Raw genomic sequence first — 19,905 nt, 5'->3', positions numbered from 1 at the left:
ATTAGGCCCAAAGTGTCAATATTTTGTGTGGCCACCATTATTTTTCAGCACTGCCTTAACCCACTTGGGCATGGAGTTCACCAGAGCTTCACAGGATGCCACTGGAGTCCACTTCCACTCCTCCATGAGGACATCACGGAGCTGTTGGATGTTAGAGACCTTCCGCTCCTCCACCTTCCGTTTGCCCCACAGATGCTCAATAAGGTTTAGGTCTGGAGACATGCTTGACCAGTCCATCACCTTTACCCTCAGCTTCTTTAGCAAGTCAGTGGTCATCTTGAAGATGTGTTTGGGGTCATTATCATGTTGGAATTCTGCCCTGCGCATAGTTGCAAAAATCATAGCTCCCAACTGTCCCTGATTTCGAGGGACTGTCCCTGATTTGGAGCAATGTCCCTCTGTCCCTCATTCCTCCTAATTTGTCCCTCATTTTGGTCTGATCTATATAGTTGTATATAAAATGCACTTTTTATCTATCAAAAAGTGTTTCCCAGTGCTAAACCTTTCATCTGATTTCTAAATTGCTGCATTTGTAAATTCCAAAAGCCAATATAAAGGAATAGCAGTGGTATAAAAACACTTGTGGGTTTAACCAATCTCGTTTTTGTTTTGTACAATTCTCCTTTAAGGGGGCGTGGCAAGGGGTGTTTCCTATGCCTGCATACTTTTGCTGATAGGCGTCCCTCATTCCCATCTCAAAAAGTTGAGAGGTATGGCCAACATTGTCAAGAAAATGATAGGAACACTTTTTTGTCTGTAGGCTGCGTATTATTATAATTAGGGGGAGGGGCATTCATTTGTAGGCATGTCATAGTGGGGGAAGAAAATTGCAAAGCATGCCATGGCAAAGAATGGACATGATTTAAATGGAAAATTGAGTGTGGCTTAAATGGGGTGTGGTTCAAATAGGGTGTGGTTTGCGTCTGAGATGAAGGATCGATGGAGGGAGAAAGAAATAGGGAGGGAAGGAGAGAGAAGGAAGGAAAGAAAGAGGGATAGAGAGACAACAGGCCCAGATCCTACACCACAATAGCAATATTGTATTCCATAAAGCTTAATAATCAGCAGATAAAGATACTCCAAACACCTGGTGTTAGCGCTTCAATCATCCCCAGAGCAGAGTCCCTCCTTACATGAGGTTTCCCCAGAGCAGAGTCCTTCCTTACATCAGGTGTCCCCAAAGCGGAGTCCCTCCTTACATCGGGTGTCCCCAGAGCGGAGTCCTTCCTTACATCAGGTGTCCCCAGAGCGGAGTCCCTCCTTACATCGGGTGTCCCCAAAGCGGAGTCCTTCCTTACATCAGGTGTCCCCAGAGTGGAGTCCTTCCTTACATCAGGTGTCCCCAGAGTGGAGTCCTTCCTTACATCAGGTGTCCCTCCCCAGAGCGTAGTCCTTCCTTACATCAGGTGTCCCCCCCAGAGCGGAGTCCCTCCTTACATCAGGTGTCCTCACAGTGGAGTCCTTCCTTACATCAGGTGTCCCCCCCAGAGTGGAGTCCTACCTTACATCAGGTGTCCCCCCCAGAGCGGAGCCCTTCCTTACATCAGGTGTCCCCCTCCGAGTGGAGTCCATCCTTACATCAGGTGTCCCCCCCAGGTGTGGTTCAAATAGGGTGTGGTTTGAGTCTGAGATGAAGGATCGATGGAGGGAGAAAGAAATAGGGAGGGAAGGAGAGAGAAGGAAGGAAACAAGAGGGATGGAGAGACAACAGGCCCAGATCCTACACCACAATAGCAATATTGTATTCCATAAAGCTTAATAATCAGCAGATAAAGATACTCCAAACACCTGGTGTTAGCGCTTCAATCATCCCCAGTCCTTCCTTACATCAGGTGTCCTCAGAGCGGAGTCCCTCCTTACATCAGGTGTCCCCAGAGCTGATTCCCTCCTCACATCAGGTGTCCCCAGAGCGGAGTCCTTCCTTACACTGGGTGTCCCCAGAGCGGAGTCCTTCCTTACATCAGGTGTCCCCAAAGCAGAGTCCCTCCTTACATCAGGTGTCCCCAGTGCGGAGTCCCTCCTTACACCAGGTGTCCCCAGAGAGGAGTCCCACTTTACATCAGGTGTCCCCCCCAGAACAGAGTCCTTCCTTACATCAGGTGTCTCCAGAGTGGAGTCCTTCCTTACATCAGGTGTCCCCAGAGCGGAGTCCTTTCTTACATCAGGTGTCCCCAGAGCGGAGTCCTTCCTTACATCAGGTGTCCCCAAAGCAGAGTCCCTCCTTACATGAGGTGTCCCCAGAGCAGAGTCCTTCCTTACATCAGGTGTCACCAAAGCGGAGTCCTTCCTTACATCAGGTGTCCCCAGAGTGGAGTCCCTCCTTACATTGGGTGTCCCCAGAGCAGAGTCCCTCCTTACATCAGTTGTCCCCAGAGCGGAGTCCTTCCTTACATCAGGTGTCCCTCCCCAGAGCAGAGTCCTTCCTTACATCAGGTGTCCCTCCCCAGAGCAGAGTCCTTCCTTACATCAGGTGTCCCCCTCAGAGCGGAGTCCCTCCTTACATCAGGTGTCCTCAGAGCGGAGTCCTTTCATACATCAGGTGTCCCCCTGAGAGTGGAGTCCTACCTTACATCAGGTGTCCCCCCCAGAGTGGAGTCCTACTTTACATCAGGTGTCCCCCCAGAGTGGAGCCCTTCCTTACATCAGGTGTCCCCCTCCGAGTGGAGTCCATCCTTACATCAGGTGTCCCCCCCAGAGCGGAGCCCTTTCTTACATCAGGTGTCCCCCTCCCCAGAACGGAGCCCTTCCTTACATCAGGCATTCCCAGCAGAGTCCCTCCTTAAATCAGGCATTCACAGCAGAGTTCCTCCCAAATCAGGCATTTCCAGCAGAGTCCCTCCTTACATCAGGCATTCCCAGCAGAGTCCATTCTTACATCAGGTGCTCCCAGTAGAGTCCCTCCTTACACCAGGCATTCCCAGCAGAGTCCCTCCTAACATCAGGTGTCCTCAGAGCAGAGTCCTTCCTTACATCAGGTGTCCCCCCAGAGCGGAGTCCTTCCTTACATCAGGTGTCCCCAGAGCAGAGTCCTTCCTTACATCAGGTGTCCCCAGAGCAGAGTCCTTCCTTACATCAGGTGTCCCCAAAGTGAAGTCCTTCCTTACATCAGGTGTCCCCAGAGCGGTGTCCCTCCTTACATCAGGTGTCCCCAGAGCGGAGTCCCTCCTTATATCAGTTGTTCCCAGAGCGGAGTCCTTCCTTAGATCAGGTGTCCCCCCCGAGCAGAGTCCCTCCTTACATTAGGTGTCCTCAGAGAGGAGTCCTTCCTTACATCAGGTGTCCCCCCCCCAGAGCGGAGTCCTACCTTACATCAGATGTCCCCCCCCAGAGTGGAGCCCTTCCTTACATCAGGTGTCCCACTCCCCAGAGCGGAGCCCTTCCTTACATCAGGTGTCCTCCCCCAGAGCGGAGCTCTTCCTTACATCAGGTGTCCCTCCCCTCTTCACCCAGGTGCCGGCCGCACCCCGGTAGCGTCAATCTGGCAAACTGGTCTCTCCATTTACAGGAGACCAGCTCGTGGAGGTGTTAGGGAAGAAGCAAGAGGCGGGGAAAAAATCGGGAAAACGGCAATACTGGGACAAAGGTCTAAATCCTGGGAATGTCCCAGGAAATTCGGGACAGTTAGCAAGTATGCCTGTGGCCCAGTCTCGGAAAGGAGGGGATCATGCTCTGCTTCAGTATGTCACAGTACATATTGGCATTCATGGTTCCCTCAATGAACTGTAGCTCCCCAGTGCCTGCAGCACTCATGCAGCCCCAGACCATGACACCCCCACCACCATGCTTAAGTATAGGCAACACACACTTGTACTCCTCACCTGGTTGCCACCACACACGCTTGACACCATCTGAACCAAATAAGTTTATCTTGGTCTAAGACCACAGGACATGGTTCCAGTAATCTATGTCCTTAGTCTGCTTGTCCTCAGCAAACTCTTTGCGGGCTTTCTTGTGCATCATCTTTAGAAGAGGGTTCCTTCTGGGACAACAGCCATGCAGACCAATCTGATGCAGTGTGCAGCATATGGTCTGATCACTGACAGGCTAACCCCCCACCCCTTCAACCTCTGCAGCAATGCTGGCAGTACTCATACGTCTATTTGCCAAAGACAACCTCTGTAAATGACGCTGAGCACTCACCTTTTTTGGTCGACCATGGTGAGGCCTGTTCTGAGAGGAACCTGTCCTGTTAAACCGCTGTATGGTCTTGGCCACTGTGCTGCAGCTCAGTTTCAGGGTCTTGACAATCTCCTTATAGCCTAGGCCATCTTTATGTAGAGCAACAATTCTTTTTTCAGATCCTCAGAGAGTTCTTTGCCATGAGGTGCCATGTTGAACTTCCAGTGACCAGTTTGAGAGAGTGAGAGCGATAATGCCAAATTTAACACACCTGCTCCCCATTTACACCTGGGACCTTGTAACACTAACGAGTCACATGCCACCCGGGAGGGAAAATGGCTAATTGGGCCCAATTTGAACATTTTCACTTAGGGGTGCACTCATTATTGTTGCCAGCGGTTTAGACATTAATGGCTGTGTGTTGAGTTATTTTGAGGGGACAGCAAATTTACACTGTTATACAAGCTGTACACTCACTACTTTATATTGTAGCAAAGTGTCATTTCTTCAGTGTTGTCACATGAAAAGATAGAATAAAATATTTACAAAAATGTGAGGTGTGTACGCACTTTTGTGAGATTCTGTATATATATATATAGAGAGAGAGAGAGAGAGAGAGAGAGAGAGAGAGAGAGAGAGAGAGAGAGAGATAGAGATAGAGAGAGAGAGATATCCCCATATTATTGGTGACAGTTTACATAATGAACGAATGACCGGGTGGGTGGGAATGATTGGGCCTGCGGCTCATTAGATTAAAAAAGACTGCAAGTTTGGAATTTTGGCTAGAGATGAGTTCAGTGGATGTTTGAGCTCATCTACAATTCCAAAGATATAAAAACAAAACATAGCCGGGTCTTAAAATGAGGTGTATCACACATGGCCACTAAATCAGAAGTGAATATGATAAAATGTATTGAGGTAGATACAGTTGTCGTCATAATACATCAATTACACTGCAACGCCATGTCCATTGAAAGTAGCTACAATATATGATACATGCTTGGAAATTTGAGATTTCCAAAAACGATTGAAATCTTTAGAACTCGACACGTTTCATGCACATAAAACATGTCTATAAAATAAAAACCACAGTTTAAGAGTATATCTCATGGCAGTAAATAATATTTTTCAAACAATAGGGGACACAGTAAGGGCCCCCATACTTACAAATCGGCTGAGCAAGAATGCCATAGCAGTGTTCCCTTTCGGGTGGCAGCCAGGTACTTCTGGTCCAGGAGCTGTAGGGGCAGAACTGGGAAAGACCCACAGGGAAGCAAATGGAGGGTAAATACAATACTGTAAAGTAGAAATATGTCCATCCATATATATCATCCAGGGATTACTGTAACAAAAATACATATGTATAATGTGTGTATGTATCGTATGATAAAATACCATAGTGATGTAGTGATTGAAGGCAAAAAACGGAGTATAAGGTAACCAGTGCTAAAGCTGCATATGGATACAAAATATAAAAAACAATACATCTCATAGAGTAGAAAAGGGATAAGTAGGTGGTGGTGCATGTTTGTCTATAAAAGAAGAGAAAAGGCCTACCAAAACCTGGCCCGTGGAGCCCTCCGATGTGGCCACAACCTTCTGTTCTGGGGTGGCAGGTCGGCAAGCCCAGATCGCGGGTTTGCCAATCTGCCAGCCCAGAGCATCAATGTTGAGCATGGAGCCAGCGGTAGAGGAAGCATGCGACTGGAGTAGAGAGCAGTGCCGATGCTTCCTGTATACTGCTGTCTCCTGTCACAGGCCGAGTGATACCAAATGTCCACCTGGGACAGCAAGAGCCGGTGATACCTGCAGGGTGTCTACTGAAGTGAAGATTGTGTTTAAGGCTGGGTTCACACTATTGCGAATTGGTTGCTCGCATCCAATTCACATAGCAGTAGATTGTGACCGGCTGTCTATGGAGCCGGTTCACATATCTCCACATTGGCTCTGGAGCAAATTGCACAGGAGCCCTGTGTATCTTTTGGTCCATTTTGGACCTGAAACAGTGAATGGAGACGCACTGGACTCCTGCTGTGAGCCGCTGCGTGCTCTAGTGTGAACCCAGCCTAAAGGTCAGTTTAAAATTAAAATCACATAGCAATGGGCATATCTGTTCCAGGTCTAAAATTGTTAATCTGCGCTGCTTTTAAACTGATCCACAGGTGCAGCGCAGTGTACATCTAGGTTACCTGCATGGAGCCATAGACTTATGTTATTACCTGCGGGTTTAGTGCGCTTTCTGATTTTAGAAAGTGTACCACACCTGCAGGATATAATGGAATTCTATGGCAAAGTACAGCTAACCCGCAGGAAAGCCACAGGTTCACTGAGCTGCACTCGCGGTGTGGGTAAACCGCAGCGCATCAGTGTGAAAGCAGCCTTAGGCTGCTTTCACATGATCGGTCCGATTTGGTCCGCCTGTCCATTTTTCAGACAGACCCATTCAGACCTTCCATTCACGTCTACCTCCAATCCGATCCACTGAAAAAAAAAAAAAAAAACAGGATGGGAACTGTCCTCTTCCGTCTGGGCAGATCTGGTTGGAGGGCCCACACAGTAGAGCGAGCTATGTCGGAGTCCGCTCTGCATGTGCAGAGTGGACAGGGACCTACCATCCACCAGCTCCGCTCATTGTGGCCCATGAACGAGTACCAAATCACCTAAGTGGCCATCGTTCTTCAAAAGATTGGGCACCCCGATCTACCTTCACATAAGTGATGGAGTGTGGATAGTTTGCTGCATCTAAGCAGGCTCTGGAAACAACACTGAGCCACATACAAACTGGCCGATTAGCTGTGACCAGAACATCTCAGAAACATGTCCAGGGTCAGTCGGAGGCGCTATTTGCGTGTTACTGTTCCAATGAAGCAACCTGAGTACAAATCTAAAAGCTGCTGCTGGTTGCACACAGTGTGCAGACAGCGTTTACAACTGCTGGCAAGATTCTTGCCAGCAGCCACCCCCGACTCCTGCTATTCCGCCATGTGAATATCATCAAATTGAAGGTATAATCAAATCCAAATTTTAGGGCTCGTTGACACAGCCGATTACCTCCATGTGCTGCGACAAAGCTTGGTCTGCTGGCACAAGGATGCACAGCTGTTGCATGCATCCCCTTGCCAGCAGACCAATTGATGTTTATTGTGACACGTGGCTGCACGAACACAGCTGCTGTGTCCCAATGTGATATGCAGAAGGATGCGGGTGTGTGTCCCTGAACTCACCCTGTGCGCATTCTGGGCCGTGCACCCACACCTGCATGGGTTTCACATTGGAACACAGCAGCTGTGTCCATGCAGCTACAGTACATGTCCCAATAGACATCAATGGGTCTGCTGGCACATGGATGCATGCAACACCTTTGCATCCCTGTGCCCGCAGAACATGCTTCTGCATGAAACACAAAGGTAATCAGCCACTATTGGAATGAGCCCTTACACTAATGAACACATAAACTTTTATCTTACTCAGAGAACAAGAAAGATATACACATACAAGATTTGCTTTGTTTTGAGCTTGCAACTTTAAAACAAATGTGTTGCTACAGTACACAATTTAAAGTCCATGTAGAGTCTTATTAACTTCCTTGTTCAATGGAATGGTAAGTAGAATCTTACTTTTTATTTTGATAGTAAAACAGCTGTATTAAAATCTAATTTACTGCCATTTTGCAGGACAGCCAGACGGCTGTCCTCTGCATGTAAGCAGTGGTCTCTCTGCTCCGAACTGACAACCCCTTCCAAGTCAGACCTTGTGCTCCTCAATCTGCAAATATCACACTCTCTGCTGAGTGAGGAGGTCTAGTGCTGAACGTTTAACAATGTCAGACTGTAGCAGAGAGATCGCTGCTTACACAAATAGCACATGTAGCTGTGGGCTGCTTCACTATGTAAATTAACAGAATGACTCTGCTAATATATTCTATTGAACCAGAAAGCTATTGGCATTGTTTTTAATTTTATCAAGGTTGTACTTGGGCTTTAAATATACAGCCACCCTATAAAGGAAGATCTAGGGCTCATTATAATACGTTGTGCTTTGTGTATGGGGCAGTGCGTTGCATTATTGCAACGCATCATGTTGCTTATTTTTCTTTTTTAACTTTATTGCAGTGTCACAAAATGACATTACATTAAACTCTATGCAGTGCAGCATGTTGCGACACACTGCATTTGTTTGCGCTGTGTAAAAATGAGGACAGCGCAATGCAACAAAGCCCTTACACAGTATTGTGATGTGAACAGGGCACAAAGAAAACAATTGTTTTGGATGTGCCTATATGTTGAGTCTACGTTGATCTGTTTCCATGGGTGCCAAAGGGGTGGTAAAAACAGGTTGTTGATCTGCTTTTTTACAACTCTAAGACCGCCTACCTACAAAATAATATGGTGGCTGCTCAGGTCTGTACACATTTCCACATTCCCAATGCTTGTGGTGCAGCAAATTTAACTTGGAATGTCACATTTGGCAGTACAGCAATGCAAAATCTCTTCTGTAGGTGTATGTGACTTTTTCATACATTATCGGCAGCAGTTCGCTGACCGCTGAGTGAAACGTAATGGGAATTATGCCCCGTACACACGGTCGGACATTGATCGGACATTCCGACAACAAAATCCTAGGATTTTTTCCGACGGATGTTGGCTCAAACTTGTCTTGCATACATACGGTCACACAAAGTTGTCGGAAAATCCGATCGTTCTGAACGTGGTGACGTAAAACACGTGCGTCGGGACTATAAACGGGGCAGTGGCCAATAGCTTTCATCTCTTTATTTATTCTGAGCATGCGTGTCCGTTGGATTTGTGTACACACGATCAGAATTTCCGACAACGGATTTTGTTGTCGGAAAATTTTATATCCTGCTCTCAAACTTTGTGTTTTGAAAATTCCAATGGAAAATGTGTGATGGAGCCTACACACGGTCGGAATTTCCGACAACAAGGTCCTATCACACATTTTCCGTCGGAAAATCCGACTGTGTGTACAGGGCATAATAGTGAAACAACCATTTCCTGTGATTTGAGATGCTGATATTTGTTTTTGAGGAAATTTATATAATTTTCCCAATTTCATTTAATTTCAGTACAATCTTTCAATAATCGTATCAAAGCCGTCAATTAAACTTTTCAGTTGACTGAATGCTGGTAGTCGATCAAACTTGTCCAAATGATCCAAATTAGAATATCATAGTGTTACTTTAAATTACTTTTTTGTTTTTGGGTTTCGATGCATGCAGTTGTGTTAAGTTAGCTGTTATTAAAAAGCACTGAGAAAGAAGAGAAGAGGTTCCAGGAGTATGTTTTGATATATTCCTCTGATAATGGTGACTGGCTTTGTATACCCTAATTTTGTTTTACTCCTATTTACAGTATGTACCCACGTTTATGTATTTTTGTCCCCCAAAAAAAGGGACAGCATTTTTTCCATCTTCAGGCCTTGACTAATTTAACAATTTAACATTTGTGTACAAAACAGAATAAAGATCCAACAATAATCTATGCTGTTTTTTATTGTTCAATAAGGATACTGTTTAATATTGGATCAATGATCTGGATACCCCACAAAAGTAACCTTACTGAAAAAAGGCCTTGATAATAACACCGTAAAATCAATAGTGCACAGTACCAGATAGAAAGAGTCAAATTTAATTTTATAAAAGAGTAAGTATAAAATCATAAATTGACATGACATTAACTCACATAATCCACAGTCAGGTCCATAAATATTGGGACATCAGGTGAACGGTGTAGGAATTAAAATAGTTTGTATATATGCTTTCCACTTTTTAAGGGACCAAAAGTAATGGGACAGATTAACAATCATCCATCAAACTTTCACTTTTTAATACTTGGTTGCAAATCCTTTGCAGTCAATTACAGCCTAAAGTCTGGAACGCATAGACATCACCAGACGTTGGGTTTCATTCCTGGTGATGCTCTGCCAGGCCTCTACTGCAACTGTCTTCAGTTCCTGCTTGTTCTTGGGGCATTTTCCCTTCAGTTTTGTCTTCAGCAAGTGAAATGCATGCTCAATCGGATTCAGGTCAGGTGATTGACTTGGCCATTGCATAACATTCCACTTCTTTCCCTTAAAAAACTCTTTGGTTGTTTTCGCAGTATGCTTCAGGTCATTGTCCATCTGCACTGTGAAGCACCGTCCAATGAGTTCTGAAGCATTTTGCTGAATATTAGCAGATAATATTGCCCGAAACACTTCAGAATTCATCCTGCTGCTTTTGTCAGCAGTCACATCATCAATAAATACAAGGGAACCAGTTCCATTGGCAGCCATACATGCCCACGCCATGACACTACCACCACCATGCTTCACTGATGAGGTGGTATGCTTTGGATCATGAGCAGTTCCTTTCCTTCTCCATACTCTTCTCTTCCCATCACTCTGGTACAAGTTGATCTTGGTCTCATCTGTCCACAGGATGTTGTTCCAGAACTGTGAAGGCTTTTTTAGATGTTGTCTGGCAAACTTGAATCTGGCCTTCCTGTTTTTGAGGCTCACCAATGGTTTACATCTTGTAGTGAACCCTCTGTATTCACTCTGGTGAAGTCTTCTCTTGATTGACACACATACACCTACCTCCTGGAGAGTGTTCTTGATCTGGCCAACTGTTGTGAAGGGTGTTTTCTTCACCAGGGAAAGAATTCTTCGGTCATACATCACAGTTGTTTTCCGTGGTCTTCCGGGTCTTTTGGTGTTGCTGAGCTCACCAGTGTGTTCTTTCTTTTTAGCACGTTTCAAACAGTTGATTTGGCCACACCTAATGTTTTTGCTATCTCTCTGATGGGTTTGTTTTGTTTTTTCAGCCTAATGATGGCTTGCTTCACTGATAGTGACAGCTCTTTGGATCTCATATTGAGAATTGACAGCAACAGATTCCAAATGCAAATAGCACACTTGAAATGAACTCTGGAGCTTTTATCTGATCCTTGTAAATGGGATAATGAGGGAATAACACACACCTGGCCATGGAACAGCTGAGCAGCCAATTGTCACATTACTTTTGGTCCCTTAAAAAGTGGGAGGCACATATACAAACTGTTGTAATTCCTACACTGTTCACCTGATTTGGATGTAAATACCCTCAAATTAAAGCTGAAAATCTGCAGTTAAAGCACATCTTGTTCGTTTCATTTCAAATCCATTGTTGTGGTGTATAGAGCCAAAAAGATTAGAATTGTGTCGATGTCCCAATATTTATGGACCTGACTGTAGTAATATACAGCACTTGTGGCAGTAATGATCTGTGCTCATCTTAAAGGATAAGTTCACCTTTTGGAGTGTGTTACACGTTACACTCATATTTAGAGTGTAACGTATAATATGCTCCAGGTCTGCCCCCCGGACTCCCACCCCTGTTGCATCAGACGGGGGAACCTTGCCCCGCACCTGCTGTCACAGGGGGTGTAGGGCTCCACTCACACAGCACTCTGTGAATGAAAAAAATACAAGCCCCATCTTCCACTGTGGCAGGCAGCTTGTAGTTCTTAATGAACCCTCATAGTTCATTGATACTTTCTCCAGCTTTGTAACTGTCTACCCATATGGAGATACGGACAGGAAAGCTAGAGGTGGCAGTGTCTTCAGGAGCCTGATATTGCACCGTGATCTAATGATCTGCAGGTTCCACTGAAAAAAATTATATATATATGTGCATTTAATATTTTTTTCAAAGAGGTGAACTTAGCTTTTAATTTGATTAAACATATTTTGTAGGAAAAAACAAAGACATTATGTAATATTTGAACATTACTCATCACACAGATGATAACCTCAAATGAAACTGTATGTAAAAACAAAAAGATCCAGATATATTGGCAAATGGATATATGCTGTATGCAAACCCAAACCTTCATGTAAAAGTGGAGTTTGGCTCCATCTGCTTCCACCTGGATATTGGTCCTGTGTCTATCCATTTTGCGGAGGGCCCATTTACACCAAAATTCCTGCCGAGAAGTGTGAATGATATTGCATATGTTTAGGTGTGAATGGACTGTAGCACATAGATGTGTACCAGCCACAAAAGGAAAACATGGGATTTCTACTTGAAATGTGTTTTCCTGCAGTAAAATGAATGTGCTTTATTGCATGAAAATTGACAATTATGAATAGACCTTATTGGATTAGAAAAGAGGTAGAAGGGGGTAGAGACAAACATGAGTTTCAAAGGAAAGGTGTATATATAAATGCAGCTGCCTATATTTTTTCACCAAAGGAAAACCTTTGTTTTTGTTTTTTTTTATAGAGCTTTATTAGTTAGATTTTCTCAGGTTTGTGACAGGTTTACTTTTAGGCTACATTCAGACAAGCAAGCAGAGGTGCCCACTAGCATGAATCAGTACATTCTTGCTGGCAGAGCTGCATGCTGTATGCATACAGGGTACCAAAAAGAGCCTCTGACCGACCCTGGAGGCAGATAGTATTTGTCCAAGGATGGCATTTCTGCAGAGTTTCTGTTCGCAGCTAATTAGCCAGTTTGCATGTCGCCATATCGCAGAATGCGTTAGCCACCTCTAAACACATAAAATTATCAGCCTCTGGCTAGTCGTGTAAATGTAGCCTAAAGGCTGGGTCCACACTGCTGTGCGGAGCAGGGGTCCGACGCATCCCTGTTCACCATATCAGGTCCGATTTCGGTCCGAATTCAGCCAACAATAAAGCCATCAATAAAACAGACCAGAAGACGCACAGGACTCCTGTACAATTCGCTCCGCAGCCGTCCCGGAGATGTGTGAACCAGCTCCATTGAGAGCCGGTCACAATCTCCTGAACCCAGCCTCAGTCTCTCCTCGATGAAGTTGAATGTAAAATACTGGGACTATGAAAAGCCATAGACACAAAATTTAATGGCTTTTTAGCTCAATTAAAAAAATCCTCCCTATAGCATTTAGAAGTCAGATGCACATAAAGAATTCATGTCCATATCTAAAATGTGTTGAAGTGTGTAATGATACAGCAGCTGAAAAATCAAAGGATACTAGTGTCAGTCTTTTTAAATCTCCTACAGTGAACGCCACCATTATGATGTCCAAGCTAACAGAGCCGCCCATCAGTTTACTTCATCCTAGAGACCTTTCTCTAAGAACATAAAATATTTTATAGTGTGACAGGTAGTCATTGTGTAAAGAGGCAGATAGTATCTGTTTCCCTTTCAGGGAAAGGATCCCTGATCAGATGTGACTGATTGGTGTGTGTTGCCCACAAAAGAGAGTGTTCTCTAGTCTGTCATAATTCCTATGTACTGTAAGAACAGCTCAAAGCCTGACACATGGGAAGCGTAAGGCTAGGTCTGTCTGGCCTACACACCCAAACCAAACTGACCGGTGTGACTGAGTTAAGCAAGTAGTAGTCTGTATGTGAGCAGACATGGAACCATCAGAAGCATACAGAATCTAAAACTGGCCATACACTGCTCCTTCTGACTTGGTCAAAATTCAAGCATCGCTCAACAAAAGTCGATTTCTTTAATCAACTTGTGTTGAAGGAGCCTGATGGAAAATTGACGCTCAAACAATGCTTGCATCCAGTCAGATGTAGGCATTGTTTGAAAATTCTGACAGCCAGTGACAGTAACTGTCAGAAATAGAATACAATAGTCTGACAGGAGGGATTCATCCATATGGGCTGTTCACACGAATGGATGAATTGGTTAGATTTCTTTGTTCGGTCTTATGTCCTGTACACACGAGCGGACTTTTCGACCGGACTGGTCCGACGGACCGAATCCGGCGGACAATCTGACCATGTGTTGGCTTCATCGAACCTTCAGGGGACTGTTTCTGTCAAAAATCTGACGGACTTTAGATTTGGAACATGTTTCAAATCTTTACGTTGGAACTCCGCCGGACCCAGTTCCTATCGAAAAATCGGCTCGTCTGTATGCTAGTCCAACAAACGAAAACCGACGCTAGGGCAACTATTGGCTACTGGCTATGAACTTCCTTATTTTAGTCCGGTTGTACGTCATTATGTACGAATCCATCGGACTTTGGTGTGATCGTGTGTAGGCAAGTCCGTTCGTTCGAAAGTCCGTCGGAAAGACTGTCGGACCTTTGTTGCCAAAAAGTCCGCCCGTGTGTACAGGGCATTAAGGTTGAAAGAAAGAAAGCTACATGTGTATAACAAGCTTTAAGCTTGATATACTTGCTTCATATTTTTTTTTTTATTCAGACGGTGGGCTAAAAAAGAAAGAAAACTGATAACTGATACCTCCCATCAACACAAGTGAAGATAATGAAGGAATACTTATGACTGTGTTATTGTATTCTGATAGAGGGCATCCTCCACTGTCAGAGTACACTGATCAGTGTTGGTCGATTAAAAGTTTTCCAACAGTCCTGTTTGACATAAGTCGACCTACTGATAAACTTTTCTCAAAAAGGGAGGGCCACACCTATATCAAAATTTGGCTGGTCCTGGCTGAACTTCAATTCATGTATGGCCACTTTAAGACTGGGACAGATCTTTCTTAGGGAGGAATAGACAGAGCTGTGTGAGGCCCGATTCACACCTATGCATGTTTAGTGCTTTTTGAAGATTTGCACTACAGTCTATCTAACATGGTTTCCTCTGGAATACCCAGGAGGCTAAAAAAAAAAAAAAACACCTTTGCATTCATTGTTATGTTTATAACCCCTGCTAGGGCAGTTCACTGTGGTACTTTGAAGTATGGATTGCATGGGTTGTTACTGACATGTGGTGAAAATTTCATGTCAATAGCACCTTTAGAAATATATTTACCTAGAAAAATGGTGACGTATTCAATACTTATTTTACTCGCTGTATAAAAGTAAGCAAAAAGCCCTAAAACTCATTCTTCTATTCTTTTTACAATGCGTATCTCTTTGCAAAAGCTACCCTGTGTCGGCAGTACATTGGAGAGTTGGAATGCTACTCTCATACAACGCTCTGTGGCCTGGGTCTCTAGCCCCCCCCCCCCCCCCCCCCCTCATCATGCTTCAATCAATTGCTCAGGGAAGGCAAACTGCTGGTATGACATTGATATCATTTGGGGGAGGTATTATTGAAATCTACCTACCTGCATTTACCCCTAAGAAATCCCCACTAAATTGGTTGTAAAAATAACAGCTGGTAAGAAAATAGAAAGATATGCAGCAGGCACAACTTCTCAGATTCATTTGAAAACAAGTGGGATTAATGAATAAAATCTGAGCGTATATTTCCATCTTTAGATTTTAAATGCATAAGGATCATATGATCCATCAGTAATTGGGAGTGTTCTATCATGTGGATACTGTACATGTGAAATTATACAAACATTACATTACAGTTTAAACACATACAGGACAATGGCAGTGTCACACTTCTTCACATAAGACAATTGTATACAATGTGGATTATAATACACATTTGCCTCCTGGTGTCACACAGGGATCTGAAGAATGATTTTCCCCATGTTCTTGTTGGCTTCCATGCGGCGGTGTGCATCAGCAATCTGATCGAAGGGAAACACGCTGTCTACTATTGGCTGCAGTTGGATAGAATGGCCAGGTGTAAAGTTAGGGAGAACTTCTTCTGTAAAAGCCTTCACCAGCTCTGCCTTGTACTGAAACACAAACAGAAAACAGTTACCTTCATATGTAGAATGGTTTATGTGTCAAAATGCCAGTATAAGGCATTTGCTTTACAAATCCTGTTTTGATATAGCTTTATAGATAAAATTTGAATTTCTTCACTTCTCATAGTCCCATAGAAACAACAGCAGAAACCTCCATAGCAATGTTATCTCACCAGTGTTCTATATCTCAGCATTTCCTGGTGGTTCCGCAACACCAGATTTTAGAGAACTATTTAAAGTGTAGGTAAAAAGAATTTTAGTTTTGGATAGAGTAGGACAAGTAGGGTAAAAAAAAAAAAACAAAAAAAAAACCCTGTTGGTTTATTTTTTGCTGTCTAGTGAGATTTCCCTTCCTGTCCTGGAGATGAAACAGGAAGTGAGAGTAAACCTCTACAACATTTAGGAACAGGTGTCCCCAGTGGAATATTTTCCTGCACCTTCTGTTCTGGTGACATCTCAAAAATTTTAAATTATACATTTACCCTCTTCCTTTGTCACCATGACAAATAGAGGGGCGAAACTACCCAGCAGGGAGACCAACACCAATAAAACCCCTGATTGATAGGGATTCTTATCTATCTATCGACACACACTATATATATATATATATACATACATACTGTACATACACACATATATATATATACACACACACACACACACACACACACACACACACACACACACACACACTTTAACTAAAAGACTATATCACAAGAAAATCTGAAATCTGAAAGAGGGTTGTCTCTGTTCCTAGTATTACCCTTAGGCCCCTTTCACACGATCGGACCGTTCAGGTCCGCCTGTCAGTTTTGACGGCGGACCTGAACGGGCGATCCATGTTAGCCTATGGAGCGTCGGATGTCAGCGGAGACATGTCCGCTGACATCCGACCCCGTCTGATCCGCTAAAAGCAGACGGATGGCTCTACGTCCAGGTCCGTCGCTGGCGGATCGGGTGAGATCTGACGAAAACGGGCATGCTGTCCGTTTTCGTCCGATCCCTCCATAGGCGGCAGCGGTGCCTGACAAGCCCCTCCCCGCTCAGTGAGCAGAGAGGGACCTGTCATCCGCCGGCTCAGCGGAGATCAACGGACAGATCTCCCGCTGAGCCGGCGGACTGAGGCGGGCTCCGTAGAAACGGAGTCCGCCTCATGTGAAAGGGGCCTAAGTCTCCATTCACATCTAGTGATGTCGAAGAGCTGCGTTATTTACTGTGTTTTGGAAGTGACACCATTCAATTGAATGGGCTGCCCTCTGTTCCAAAAAATGCACCAAAGTGGCTCCTGTACCCTTTTTGGAGCCAACTTTGGTGCGTTTTTGTACAGCATGATTTGTCCAGTTTTGTTGTTACAAAATGCCCATTTTTTTTTGAGAATGAATGGCACCCAAAACATGTGTCATACATTTACCCTTGATTTTAGTGCAATTTGGAATTGCAGGAAGAATCGTGCAAATCTGCCTGTAAATCTAATATACTAAGATGCAGTGGCAGTCCATCCATACAAGGCGCAGGGGCGCCACCCCTCCCCCCCAATCCATGCGCCAGACGCAAGGATTTCAATGGGGGGGTTTTTTATTTTAATTTTTATAGAAGCACATGATGAAAGCCTGAGGCTCTAATTGGCTTCAAAAAAGGGTGGGCTTGGGGCACAGAGCACTGCACCCTAAGCCCACCCAGTTGTGTGACAATAGCAAATTAATATTCGCCATCGTCTTCCTGATTCTCCTCCCGGCCAATCAGGAAGCAGATTGGCCAAGAGGCGAAGCAATCGTATTGGCTGTGGAGGAGGAGACCCCGTGAAGCTGAGGAGGATATGCAGGGTGAAGCCGCTGCCCGTGACATAGATGTGTTAATTACGGAGCTGAGGACCAACCGATGGGGGCAGGGGGTGCGGGTGATCCAACCAGGGGTTGGAGCCCGTGTGTCTGATCCACCGACCGACTGGGGGAGGAGTGACCGTTCTTCACAAACCTCCTGTGATGTGCAACTTTAACAGTCCTGTATGACACAACTCCCTAGGTCTCCAAGCAGCTCCACAATCTGCTCCGCCAATAGTGATGATGTGATCACATGGTGATGTGAGCTCTGTGTGTGCCTGCAGAGGCTGGAGCGATGTATGCTGAGGATGGAGTGCAGTGCTGTGTGCTGGTAGGGATGGAGTGTGGGGGGGGGGGGGCGTTGGATTATTTGCTGCCAAAAATTATAGCACCAGCTGCCACTGCTAAGATGTGAATGGGGCCTTAGGTATGTGTCAATGAGCTCTGGGCTTGTGTTGATGGCAGTTTACTTTCATGTTAATTCAGCTTGCATTTTACATTTTTATGATGTCTCTGAGATTATACAACCCATTTACAATGTGCTGTGGTAAAACGCTCACCTTACTGTGCGTTTTTTTTTTTTTAACGCACATCACTGAACCTACTCTGTGTGCACTATATGTTGCTAAAAAAAAAAAAAAAAAAATAGTATTTTGATTTCTTGACCCATTGCGGCAACTCAGACCTCAAATTCCAATAAGGGTTGTGTTTGGTTTTCTTCTAAGCTGCATCAACCTGTTTCAAGCTGCTCTTGCATTCTTATTGACTTGCATAGGGAGAAAAGCAGATCTGATGTAAACAAAAGCCCATCAAACACATCAACAACATTCAGTCCTTAAAAAGAACATACTGTAAATCAATAGTTGTATTAAGCAGAGAGTGTACTCTCATCATCCACACTATGTGTTCACTTGCCTTGCTTGAGCGGGATCTCAGTGTACTGGCCAAAAGGTTTCCCCTTTTCCGCAGTAACGTTGTCAGGAAATCTCCATGAATCTCACCAGATCCCATCAACCCATAGAGAATCCAGCGACCGTCAGTGTTCAGGCACTGTAGATTTTTTTCCCAGTGTGTCGCCCCCACACAGTCTAATATAATATCAACACCAACATCTGCAGAAGAGAATGTGGAAGTTAAAATAGGAACGGTATCTGTCCCAGAAAAAAATAATGAAGCATTTATATTGATGACAGTCAGACTTTGTTTGCCCCTTGACATCACCTAACTTAAACAACTGAGGAGGACAATGTTTATTCATAGATAGTCAGGTTGAAAAAGAAACATGTCTATTAAGTCAACCAAAAGCCACCTAGCATCCTCAGGACCCCAAACTCCATCTATCCATTTTTCATCAATTCATTGACGGCTGGAAAATGGACAGCAATGCATTCCTATAGATAAACGGACGATCATCTTTTTACATTTGCGTCCGCTCAGCTCCTTTTTTTTAAACAGAACAAGTCTCCATTTTTGTTCCACTTAAAAAACATAAGCGGAACTAAATGGATATAAATAGACAAACGATCCATTTTTGCATTGGTTGCTAAGAGCCCGCACCCGCCGGCGTCCTAACAACTATGACTCATTCCTGCTGTCAGAATGTAAGCAAAAGAGCTGAGAATAAAAAAAACAAACAATAATAATAATAATAATAATAATGGCATGAGGTTCCCCCACCAAATCCATACACAAGTCCTTCTGGTCTGATAAGAATTTTGGGGACAACCCACACCAAGAAAAAAAAAAAAAAAAAAACACATGAGGTCCCCCTCCAAAATCCATACCAGACCCTTATCAGAGCATGTAGCCAGGCAAGGTTTTGGGGGGGGGGGGGGGGTGGAGCATGCCCTTCCTATCACAAAAAATAAAATTTACTTCCCTGATTCTCCACTTTTCCCCGAAGCTAGACCAGTCCCCACAGCTTCCTCACCCCCACGCTCTAGGATCCTGACATCATCACGACCAAAGAAGGGTGCATAGCCCTGCATTGGGCATGATAACATAAAACAAACAAAACAGAGGGCACACCAGACTAACGCATTATCCTCAAAACATATATTTTAATAATAAAAATCGTAAGTAAAATACCCACAAACTAAAAAGTGTATAAAAGCTTGTCATGCTACAACAGTATCAAGTCCACGTTACATCATAAACAGTAACAGGATGCTGTGAGTCCAATAGGCTAATGTATTTTGAGGGGTTTCCCTATTCCTCAAGGCCAGAGGGAAGAAGAGGGAATCCCCTAGAAACACGTTAGCCTGTTGGACTCACATCTTCTTACTGTTTATTATGTAATGTGGACTCGATGCTGTTGTTGTAGCATGACAAGCTTTTATACACTTTATTATTATTATTATACAGCATTTA

At 44.3% G+C, this 19,905-nt stretch overlaps 1 protein-coding gene across 1 annotated transcript in view; it reads right to left on the bottom strand.

Annotated features, from left to right (window-relative positions):
• Positions 1-15,291: 15,291 nt before the first annotated feature.
• TP53I3 (tumor protein p53 inducible protein 3) overlaps positions 15,292-19,905 on the bottom strand; it is a 31,249-nt gene continuing 26,635 nt past the window's right edge. Inside the window, exons 5-6 of the mRNA XM_073625303.1 lie at positions 18,451-18,647; positions 15,292-15,703 (exon numbers count right to left, since the gene is read on the bottom strand). Coding sequence (XP_073481404.1) covers positions 15,521-15,703; positions 18,451-18,647 — 380 coding nt within the window. The 3' untranslated portion in view covers positions 15,292-15,520. The remainder of the gene's footprint in view (positions 15,704-18,450; positions 18,648-19,905) is intronic.

The sequence above is a fragment of the Aquarana catesbeiana genome, linkage group LG04 (assembly GCF_042186555.1).
Source record: "Aquarana catesbeiana isolate 2022-GZ linkage group LG04, ASM4218655v1, whole genome shotgun sequence".
In the NCBI taxonomy this organism is placed as follows: Eukaryota; Metazoa; Chordata; class Amphibia; order Anura; family Ranidae; genus Aquarana; species Aquarana catesbeiana.
This window is presented reverse-complemented; position numbering and strand designations above follow the sequence as displayed.